Raw genomic sequence first — 12,070 nt, forward strand, 5'->3', positions numbered from 1 at the left:
CAACTCCACACAAACATGGACTCACACCCACACACAATGCCTTCTTCTGGAGTGTCTGAAGACAGCTATAGTATACTTACATATAATAAATAAATAAAAAAAAAAAAAAAAAAAAAAAAAAACAATAGATGAACTGATTGCCCTTTACAGACTATGCCAAACTCCCAGAATTCTCTGCTTCATCAGTGTCACCCACGGTGTCTCAGAAATCACGGGGAGGTTACCTTGTCCCAGAAAGCGGTGAAATCTTGCACGTGGACAATGGCTTTGCCATCAGATGGTTCCTGGGCTTTGCGCTCTGGTAGTTCATCGAGTAACAGAAAGTTCTAGAGAAAAGGAAAGCACGGGCTGTTTTAACTACAGAAATAAAACAGAAACAGAAACCAGTGTCTCCATGGAACATCTGAGGTAAGCTTCTTACAGCCTAAGGATTATTTATCCAACTCTATTTAAAGTGTCGACACACGGGGCTAGGGGCTGCCTCAGCAGACAGTGAGAGGGTCTGCCACAAAGGCTGCCAATCTAACTCAATCCTAGGATGCACAGGGTGAACAGGGAGATTCTCACCCATTATACTCTGATCGACATCATGTGTCCCCTCACACACAGTAAATAAAGCTGTAATAAAAATACCTTAGAAGTAAAATGTCAAGTCGTATCAGAACATGTGATGTATTAACAGATTGCATACCATGCACACGTGTTTCGTGCACACAAGCTTCGAACCTGAGCAAAGTCCTTGCAATGCCCTCAACAAGCACACCAGCTCCTCCATAAAACGAAAATATTGATCAGAAACTGAATGCACGTAGACCTGGAAGTTGGTATTATTTTGATTTTGCTTTGCTTTGTTTTGTTTTAATAGTAAACACATGGAAGGTGGAAGGAAATGACTTGATAAATATTTACTGGGAGCTTATCACGTGCCAATCACCATGCTAAAGCCAGAAGATAGCCAAGGTTGTTCCCAGGATGAATGTGTCAGGCTACCAATGCGGGCAGGGCCTGGGACCCACAGCAGAGAGTGGGGAAAGGTCAACTCTGCCCATCTTCCTGTCGTGCCCTGCCACGTCCTACCACGGCTCAGTCACTGCCCGTCTCCCCTTTAACCAACCAGCATGTCACAAGTTGCCATGGGGTGGCCTCAAGGTCACCATTCTCAAATACATTTCAAAAGCATCTTCCCTACATGCTGCGTTCCACCCAGTCAGCAGCCGGTCGGTGCAGTCTAAGCAGCAACACGAAGCCCTGCTCACGGTTATAATCTAATGACAGCAAGAAGAGGCCCTCCTGTTCCTCAAATGCCAGGCATAACTCACTCAGATAAAAAAATAAATAAGGGCTGGTGAGATGGCTCAGTGGGTAAGAGCACCCGATGGCTCTTCCGAAGGTCTGGAGTTCAAATCCCAGCAACCACATGGTGGCTCATAACCATCTGTAACAAGATCTGACGCCCTCTTCTGGAGTGTCTGANTCTTCCGAAGGTCTGGAGTTCAAATCCCAGCAACCACATGGTGGCTCATAACCATCTGTAACAAGATCTGACGCCCTCTTCTGGAGTGTCTGAAGACAACTACAGTGTACTTACATTAAATAAATAAATAAATAAATAAATAAATAAATAAATACTACTGTGGAAATCGATTCAAAATAGATCAAAGACCTGAAGGCCAGACCTGTGACTCTGAAACTGCTAGAGCAAACAGAAAGTGCTTCAAATTGCAAGCACGGACAAGGACGTCCTGAAAAGGACTCTGGGAACATTAATGATGAGAACTGGCAAACAGAATTAAAAAAGTTTCGGCACAGCGAAGGAAACTACGGCAGGAAAAGACAACTGAAGAATGGGAGAAAACGCTTGCCAGCCCGGCATCTGACAGGGGATTAATATCTAAAGGTTTCAAATAAGGTCACTGCCAAAGCCTCAAAGCATCCACGAGAGAGCAACAAGCAGTTCTCATGAGACGCCGTCCACGAGGCTAGAGAAACAGCTCAGTGCTGGGCCCGTTTGCTTTCTGTTGCTGTGATCAACATGATGGCCAGAAGCAACTTGGAGAGAAGAGGGCTGATGTCACCTGACAACTCTCAGGTGACACTCCACTCCTGGGGGAAGTCTGTCAGGCACCAGCATGGGACAGGCTAATAACCAGCAGATGATCTTCCTGAGACGGTTGCTTTGGACTACAATCAGTGACAGATTCGCTCTGATAGGCAAGGCCCAAGAGAATTCATTTTAGGAAAGATTCCCGCTACTAATATGCTTTTCCTGTTATTATTAAAAATATATAACAATCACTCGGTCTTAGCCCACCTCTTTTGAGCAAATCTCTGCAGAGCTGCGAAGATGTACTGTCTTGCCGTGATGCTACATAGACAAATAGATGATTCTTAAGTCTTTATGGCAATACTATAAGAATTCCTTAAATTATATGAGTGATTATTAAGCTCTTTTATAGTGGGACTGATATTAGGTCCTTTTCTGACAGTCAAAGCTGCAGTGAGAACTCTGCCAGTCTCCCATGGGTCACCAGTTAATTGTTCCTAGATAGTAACCAAACTTTCCTCTAGTCTGAGCACAGTCCAAGAGGTTGTAAAACAACTAACCAAAGGTCATAAAAAGAGAACTAACGATTTATTATAGGTGCTAGGACAGAAGATAAAATATTGACTGGGTTTATTTGTACAAAACTTCACTTATAACTCAGTTATGGTTTTTAACTTTCAGCGAACCTGTGAAGCTGTGACAGGTGATGCATGTTTAGCCAGATAATTACTCTGAATGGATATGCATGTAAACATTCTCTGTTGTAAACTTCTATTTCAGTTTATTATTTGATTTTCTGTGTGAACCTGTGATGATGTGATCATGTACTCTGAAAGATGTTTTCAGTGCTGAGGACAAAGAGAAAAACTGAGCTGAGAGGAACTGAGCTGAGAACTTTTTTGGACAAACACTTCTTAGACTAAAAGCTAGGAAGGATTTTTTTCCCTTTCCCCTGCTTAGGATCTTTCTGCTTTCCCCTTAGATAGCTTTCATGGGAAACTTTTTACAACTTAGCAACAAACACTATAATCACTTTTCAGAGTGTCTCCTTTTCTTCTTGTGACTTCCCACCGGCAGGCTGGTAGAGCTTCGAGATTCCTGCTGAGACAGAACAAAGGCTGCATCTCTTGACCCTCCTCTGTTAGGCTAAGGCTTCAATCCCCCTAAGCCAGCAGCTTTTTACCCTCAGAAAGAGCAAGGAAGTTTTTTTAGGATTTTTTTCAGAAGTTATCATCAGTATTTCAGTACAGTTAGAGAACTAGAATGTTTGGAGACCCTCAGAGTTTAAAGCCACTCCAGAGCCCTACTCTGTGCCTCTGTCACTACACTCTCTCCAGGCTGGGATGCTCCTGGCACAAGGCAGGAATGAAGAGGCAGGAACACGGAGGCAGAAGGCAGGAACTGAGGCAGAGGCCATGCAGGAGGCTGCTTACTGGCTTGCTCTTCACGGCCTGCTCTCTTGTAGAACCCGGGACCACTTGCTTAGGGGTGGCACTTTCCACAGTAAGCTGGCTCTCCCATGTCCCTTATTAACCAAGAGAACTCCCCCTCAGGCTAATCAAATGGAGGGATTTTCTAAGTCGAGGTTCCCTCTTCCCAAATGACCCCAGCTTGTGTCAACTTTACAAATAAAACCAGCCTATTGGTGAAGATTGGCTTCTCTCCTACAGGAGCTGGATTCGCTTCCCAGCAAGTGGCTCACACCCATCTATAACTTCAGTTTCAGAGGACACAATGCCCTCTCCTCACATCCACGGGCACCAGGCATGGACATGGCACAGGCACACAGGCAGATACCTGTATGTACAATATTGAAAGAATTTTTTAAAAACACAAAGTACAAATGAGCACTATGTATCTAAGAACCATTCAACATTCTTAACTACCAGGGAAATCCCAACTCAGTCAGAACTTCACTAAAAAAACATGACAATAAACGACAAATGACAAGACTGGCGGGGGGGGGGGGCCTGGCCCAAAGTCAGATTCCCTCTTTGAGCTTACTTTTTTGTTTTGGATATCAAATTCCAGCCAAATGTCTAGAACGGGGGGGGGGGGGGGTCCTTAACCCTGCTGGGGGTAACGCAAATTAGTTATGCTAAGGAGGCTCCTGAGAAAGAAAACCTAAAAATAAAACAACCCTGGGGCCCAGGCTTGTCACGGCAGGGCTGCTTCTGAGGGTGTCAAGGCTCACTGGGACCCCAGGTACATATGTACTCATCACAGCACAGGCCACAACAGCTGAGGAGTTATGTAGTTAGTGTGGGATCTATCGGCAGACAAATGGTAAAAGAAACCATGGAATACATAAACAAACGAGTTTTATTTGGCCATAAAAAAGAACAAAACTGTCATCTGCAGGAACACAGGTGGAGCCAGACATGATCCTACCAAGCAAAGTAAACTCAGAAAGACAAATGCCATGTCTCTGTTCACATATAGAGCCTAGATTTCACATACACACACATACATGCTGCACACACATGCATACACACCAAACAGACATACCACATACGTGCATACACACTACACACACATATACCACACACACCACACATACAAACACACACACATATATACAACTGACACATACACACTACACACACACACACACACACACACATGCGCGCGCATATATACCACACAGAGACACACATGCATACACCCTACACATACATATCTCATACACAAATACATATACACCACACACACACACACACACACACACACACCACATACAAAACCCCACACATACACCACAGACACAAATATAGAACATGCGAATCTCATTCTAAGGGAACAAACCAAAAGAAAGATCAAAGATTAACAAAAATGAAAAAAACCAAACAATATTAGTAGAACAATAGCGACAGCACCTGAAAGTACCGGAGGTAGAACAAGCAGGGAACGAGGGTAAGAGGAAACAGAAGATGATCAAAGTGAAATATATATAAATACATATACATGTATACATACATATACATACACATATATATGAGCTATCACAATGACACCCATTGTTTTGTGAAATTAATGACGGCTAATAACGATGGAAATGATGTAGGTCTTTGTACTGAGCCTATACTGAGGATTACTTCACTTACATAGCCTACGCAACAGCCCGGGTTTGAGCCCTAGTAGGGAAAAAAACAAAATTTTAAGAGGTAGTTTTTTAAAGAGGCGATTAAACTAACAGGCTCTGCACTATGAATGGAGCCAAAGCTCCTACGAGGGAGGCATCGCACAGCATCTGCTCTCTCCGTCGTCTACTGTATGAGGACACGATGCCCCTACCCTCCAGAGCATGGTGGGGGGAATGCGCCGTCCTGGAAGCAGAAAGCCGACAGGCAAGCCTGCCTAAACCCTGCCTGGCCTTGCACCTCCTGGCAGCCAGAGCTATGAAAAACAAATTTCTATTCTTCACAAACTGTGGAGTTTTGTTATGGGAGCACAAGCAGATTAAGATGCTCCTTCTTCAGAAACACACCCTGACATCCTTACTGCCCCCGGGACCTTGAAATGTGTCTTTACTTGGAAATAGGATCATTTCAGGTACAGCAAAGACAAGGCCACGTGTGGGCCCTAAATCCAACACAGCTGGCTTCTTTGTATGAGATTAGAAAGACAGGCACACAGGTACGCAACGGCCGTGTGGCCTTGGCGACGCAGACTGGAGCCCTTGGATGCTAGGTCAGGAGAGGAAAGGCTGTCTCCCACTGGCTTCTGAAGGAGCATGGCCCTGCTGTCACCTGCAGCTTCCACAACTGTGACCCAGCAGGAGTCTTTTGCTTCAGACGTCAATTTTTACATGAAACCTCACGAGTAGCTTGCATGAGATTGATACACTATCTATGAGAAGAAGGGCTGTATTGTGGATGTTCATCAGCCACGCACACCGCTAACAGAGCAGGCAAGTAAAGTGGGCATCTGAGCATACCTGGGAAGAAACAGCACCATGTCATTCTCTACAGCTTAAAAATCCTTTTCCTTAGCATTCTAATCTATCAGTCCAGAAAGCTGCAAACCTGGACACGACACTCTGCGGCCGGTCACTTTTCACGGCTGAGAAAACAACTCGACTTATAGTGCCAGAGGACTGGCGAAAATACCATGCCATCAGGAACAAGGGATGGGGAGGCAGCTGACCCCACAGCATCCTGAAAATAAAGATCCAGATGCAGCCTCTAAGAACAGCTCCCCACCGCATCAAACTTCCTCCAGCTGGGCTCCGCTACAACATTCCCACCACCTCTCAGCTGTGCTGTCAAATCGTGGAGTCCACCAATGGCCTAATCCATTGATTAGGTCAAGCCCTCCTGATCCAATCACTAGTCTGGACCCACTCATTGGGGATCAGGCCTTAAAAAGGTGTGTCTTTTGGGACAGAACATTTTATATTCCAACCTTAACACTTGTTTGTTAAATCCTTGGGAAAAACAGAACTATTTTGTTTTGTTTCCCTGTGTATGAAAACTCCTTCCTACAAATCTCTCTCCAAAACCCCAGTAGCCGAAGATGTGATCTGTGGTCTTCATTCCCACGGGCCAGCCACACATAAGTCTTATGTAAGATTAGGATTGCCTGCATGAGCCCATGTCCAGCAAGCAGGCAGATAGACAGACACATTCGACCCTAAGACTAACCACGGCAGCTTCCCACAGCATCTCTCATGGTCTACCAGATGTCAGCTCTTCCCTCTCCTGCCTCAGTTTACCGCTCCCTTTGAAGGAACACAGCTTCAGAAGCCCAGGGAGCACTCTTCATTTCGTTGAAGTGCCGTTTGTGCTGGTCTATCTATCCCCTTCTACGGTATTCCTCAACACCGCTGAACCACGTGTCACCGCTCCCTGAGCACCTCGTTCAAACGCCCCTCCCAACACACACCACGCACATCCTGTAACTGCAACTCCTACCAACAGCGCTGACCAGGCATCCATTATGTAGCCCGTGACAGTGGACTGTGTGGCACTGGTCTTACACAGCAGGAGCCAAACACTGAGAGAGCTTAGAAGCTGACCAGGAGAGCTACAGACCCAGCCCTCAGACAACACTGGTTCCGAAGCCAGAGCTCTCAGTGAGGTCCTCGCTCTGTCACACACAGCCTATGTGTGGGGCACTGTCACCCTACGGGAGGTATGACCTCTGTACAGCAGAGACAGTAGGTGCTGATATTCAGCGACTGCTGCTACGTGCAGAGGATTAGGAGACAGCCTGGCTCCTGGTCCCCACAGAGTAGCTCTCAAGTCTAGGGGAAGGAGCGGCAGCAACAGTAGAATTACAACAGAACAACGACCGCGTGAAGGCACAGAAGGTGAAGTTTTATACACTTAGAATGATGCTACAGTCAATATATACCCTCAGATCTGAAAGTAGAAAGAAAAAAGAAAGAAAACTGTAATTAAGTGCCCTCTGTCACCCCTCAAAAATGCTGTCTGACCATTGACAGAAGGAACGATAAACTCAGGTCTGGTCCAGAACTACCCTAGAATAGAATTCTATTCTATAGGTAGTAACTGTGTATACGGTTTGACAGTTCCTCATATTGTTATAACGCATTTTAGTCATTTTCCCGCTCCCCACCCCCCTCCACCTGGAATGCATCTTCTCATCAAGGCCCCCTGCCACTTCCGTGTATGTTTTCTGTGTGACCCAGAATTCGGGTGAGGCTATTTACTGGAGCAAGGGCAAAATCTGAGTGGCCACCCTGCTGAGGGAAACGCACACCTGCCGCCAGGTGTTAGCTGTTCTTCAGGGAGGGCCGGGGCCTCCTGGGTCCCTCCCCCTTCCTTCCCTTTCATCCATGATGAAAGGTGTACAGACTTAGCCTTTCCTAGTTCTTGTGCTCAGATGCACATCTGCAGTGAGTCTGAGCACCACGGCTGCGCCAAGCTGCCCAGATGTTACACATCTCCCCACCCTCTGCGTGGTCCTTTCAATGTCCCTAGAGCTTTGGGGGTCTGATATAGAGGCACAATTTAGGCCTAAGAACTCCCTCCACATGATACTTTGGGAGGAAAAAAAATCAGAAACTTCAGAAAAAAAGAGAAAAAAACAAAAACAAAAAACAACAAAAAACTTCCTGGCTTTTATGACAAGCCCTTCCCCCTCCTCTACATTCCCCCTAAGGTCACTGAGTTTAATGGAAATCTGGTATTGGACAACAAAGACTACTGAGAACCAGAAATAAGGCAAGGTTTGTGCCCAGGCCTGTTACAGCACCAACCAATCCCTCCAGACACGTTCGTCGACACACCAGCACTTAGCATTCCTTAGGCACCAGACCAGCATCAAGGTTCTGTGAATGATCTGCCCTTAGCAGTTCAGGGTCATCGGAGTGGACTTAGGTAAATGTGGTAGAAATCAACAGACTGGCCAAGGAAAACGCCTGCTAGAAAAAAACAAGGCTCTTAGAAGAGAAAGAAAAAGTGACACGCAGACTGGAGGGAAAGGCAGAGCCAGAGGGGAACGAGCAGAACAGCTGAGGTGGACAGATCCGTTTTTAAACGAGGGTTGGTTTGGTACAGACCATCCTCTCTCTAAGGGGCGGAGTCCTTCCAGTCCAACAGGAATGTCACTCACTCAGGCCTGTACTTTGACCCTGCCTACTTGTCCTATAGTGTAAAGCAGCAGTTCCCAGTCTATGGGCGGAGACCCTTTGGGTCACTAAGACCATCTGCGTATCGGATATTTACAATACAATTCATAACAGTAGCAAAATTACAGTTATGAAGTAGCACTGAAAATAAATCTTACAGTTGGGGGTCCCCGCAACATGAGAAGCTGTATTAAAGGGTTGTAGCAATAGGAAGGGTGAGAACCAGTTGTCTAGAAGATAAAAGATGCCAGTCACCATTAAATATTAAGAGCCCGGTGCTGGCTGTTGGTATTTATATTGTGCCCATGACAGATCAGAAATTTTTCTGGACTTTTAGCATACTGTACCTAAGACTACGACATGTACACACCACTTTAGATTGACTAACAGTTCAGAGACGCTGTGACGGTAAGCGGAAAACGTATCATCCGACTCAAAAGGTACCACCAACTTTAAGGCTGTACTGTACACAAACCTTGATCCTTCGAATGCTGACAACGGCCTCTGACCCTTTCTCAATGGCTGACGGGAAGAAGAGGGTGACTGTCAACCGAACGGCACCGTACAGAGTCATGGCCACAAACACATGGCTCGCTTTAATCTCATTGCCAAGCAGCACATAGGTGGTGAAGGTCACGAACAAGATAACTTTGTTTGCGATGAAAAACGACGCCATGTTCATCCCTCTGAGGTAGGAGCTGCCCAGAATCTTGGAAATCTCCTTCCTGGAAGAGAGAAAAACAGATTTTTTTTTCCACACAGGAAAGTCAACATCAATGTCATATGCATGAGGACCCTGTTAGGCAGTCCACACACATCAAGGTAAACTGCCTGTGGGGACAGAAGAGATGGCTCAGCCTGCAAAGAGTTTCCAGGCAAGCATGAAGCCCTTAGTTTCATCATGGCATCCACATAAAGACCAGCTGTATGCACAAGTCTACGTTTCTCCATGCCCCAGGACGCTCTGTGCCAGATGTTTCTGCCTAAGGTCTTGGGGGGGGGGGGTTCTATAGTTTTAGGGTTGCTCATCTCTCCTCCAGCAAATTGCTGGGCTCACAGAGAGAACAGCATCTTAGTCCCCTGTGGGTCGCAGACGGTCTTAGGTGACCCAGAGGGGTCTTGATCCATAGATTGAGAATTGCTGTTCTACTCACTGGACAAGTAGACAGAGCAGAGGCCTGAGCTGAGTGGGACTCCTCTTGGGCAGGAAGGACTCTGCCCCTCAGAGAGACGGAGGCCCAGGGCTGATGCTAACAGAATGCATCTGTTGTTCATCTTCTTGATAAAAATCTACTCAAAGTAAGGTGACCCTGCACCTCTAGCACTGGGAAGACAGAGGCAGCTTTGTCCCTCAGCTCAGTGGCTACCAGCCTAGCTGAATCATTCGACCCCAGTTCCCAGTGAGAAAGCCTGTCTCAAAAAAGTAAGGAGGGTGGCTCCTGAGGTAGTGCCTCTGGGCCCCCACACATGAGCAAGTAGTCACATGTGCACACATTCCGACACACATGTAAACATGCACACGCACGATAAACGGTTTTTAAATGATCTGTGATATTACAGTAACAGTTGCTAGCACATACCATGGAGACAGCTTCAGTAACCACACAGGACACTAAGAAACCACTTTCCTCATTCAGCCAAATGACAGTAGAGCTGCAGGGTTATTCCGTGGGTCACTCTGAGCTGATTTTATCAATGGCCCATACAAACGCTTTCAACCAGCATACATACAGGTTAAGTCCTCACAGGTTAGGAAACTCACAGGTGACCGAAAGGTGGGCGAGATACAGCTCTCCCCTCCTTGAGCTCAGGAGATAACTGTACCCCTAAAATTGTTTTGCCCCAAAATTCTAGACAAAAAGAGCTGGCACAGGGAGTCACGGGCATGGGGAAGAGTGCAGAGGTGTGGAGTGCTGTGCCTGGTAGAAGCCAGAGACAACAGAAGAGGTTTCTGCGTATGGAGGGCACTTCAGATACAGAGGTCACAGAAATCCAGGGCTACAAGAGGTTAAGTGCCTGTGTCAGAGTGATAAAGAAAAAAGATCAAATGTTTAGAACAAACAGAAAAATATTTCACCTAACTACCTCGAGGGAGTGTCACCCAGGCATCAAGTCTGGCTTGATGGTGACTCGGTGGTGACCAGTCCTTACTACCTGGACACGGTGGTGACTGGTTCATACCACCTTCCCAATGTATACTGACATCAAGTAGAGCTTCACCAATGTAATTATCTCAGATCCTTACATCTTGGAATCATTATTTATAGGGAACTTGAAGCATTCAGGAACATTTTGAACTCCATTTGATTATGGAAGTGCATTTAAAGGCTGGACATGCGGCTTAGTGGCGTGTGATATGACATTTGTCTAGAACATGTGAATCTCTTGGTTCCATCCCCAGCACCATCAAAACCAGAATGAGAGCAAGAAAGACAAAGACAGACAGGCACGTACAGGAAGAGAAGGAGAAATGCAGTTTTTGCCTTGGAATAATGGCACACAGAAGCCCAAGTTAAAACGATGTCCTAGGTCATTATACATAACACTTCTGCCACATGCAGGTGACGATGTCACATCTGAGGTGAGTTACCAGGCAGACAAAAGAGAACTCTAAATTCATTCGGTAAAATTAGGAAATAGAAAAGTGCACAAGACGGTACAGTCTACCCCAAGACTTACTTTCTCAGATTGGCAATGAGGTCAGCAAACGATTTCTCCCACGCATACATCTTTATTATCCTCATGCCCGTTATGACTTCATTCATGGTCCTGATCCTGGCATCCGTGAAAGCCGCAGTTTTACTCCTGAGGGGGACAGATGTGACAGATAAGCCTCATCAAAGGCAGCCAACCTTTGTGTATCAATCACAGGCACAGACAGGGACCCAGAGTCAAAGGTGGTCCTCTGCTCCCACAGCACGGGTGGGTCCTACATGCAGCACATACATAGAAGGACAAACGAACAATCAGCCACAACTGCCAACTCTGAGTGTTATGGAGCACTGTGGTTTACTGAGGAAAACCCAAAAATGATTCTGGTATATCGAGGGGCACAAGGGTAATGAAATCATCTAAGTCTGATAGGACACAGTTGGCAGAGGTGGGAAGAAACAGAAGCAGAAAGGCTGTGCAGCAGAAAGGCTTGCTCGTCCTGCTGGGCAAAGAGTGAGCAGACAGCCTCAGCATGTCAGGAGCATTAGAACAGGGACTCCTTAGCCAAGAAGGCAGAGGACAAGCCGGGCGTGGTGGTGCACGGCTTTAATCCCAGCACTCGGGAGGCAGAGGCAGGTGGATTCCTGAGTTTGAGGCCAGCCTGGTCTACANNNNTGAGTTCCAGGACAGCCAGGGCTATCCAGAGAAACCCTGTCTCGAAAAACCAAAAAAAAAAAAAGAAAAAAAGAAAAAGAAGAAGAAGAAGAAGAAGAAGAAGA

General features: G+C 46.2%; 1 protein-coding gene across 4 annotated transcripts in view; it reads right to left on the reverse strand.

The window, feature by feature from the left end:
• Abcc4 (ATP binding cassette subfamily C member 4) overlaps positions 1–12,070 on the reverse strand; it is a 219,068-nt gene that overhangs the window by 137,372 nt on the left and 69,626 nt on the right. For all 4 annotated transcript variants that reach the window (XM_029541572.1, XM_021203338.2, XM_029541573.1 and 1 more), the window contains exons 7-9: positions 11,319–11,444; positions 9,115–9,364; positions 225–326 (exon numbers count right to left, since the gene is read on the reverse strand). In XM_029541572.1, coding sequence (XP_029397432.1) covers positions 225–326; positions 9,115–9,364; positions 11,319–11,444 — 478 coding nt within the window. The remainder of the gene's footprint in view (positions 1–224; positions 327–9,114; positions 9,365–11,318; positions 11,445–12,070) is intronic.

This window comes from Mus pahari, chromosome 8 (genome assembly GCF_900095145.1).
Source record: "Mus pahari chromosome 8, PAHARI_EIJ_v1.1, whole genome shotgun sequence".
Taxonomy (NCBI): Eukaryota; Metazoa; Chordata; class Mammalia; order Rodentia; family Muridae; genus Mus; species Mus pahari.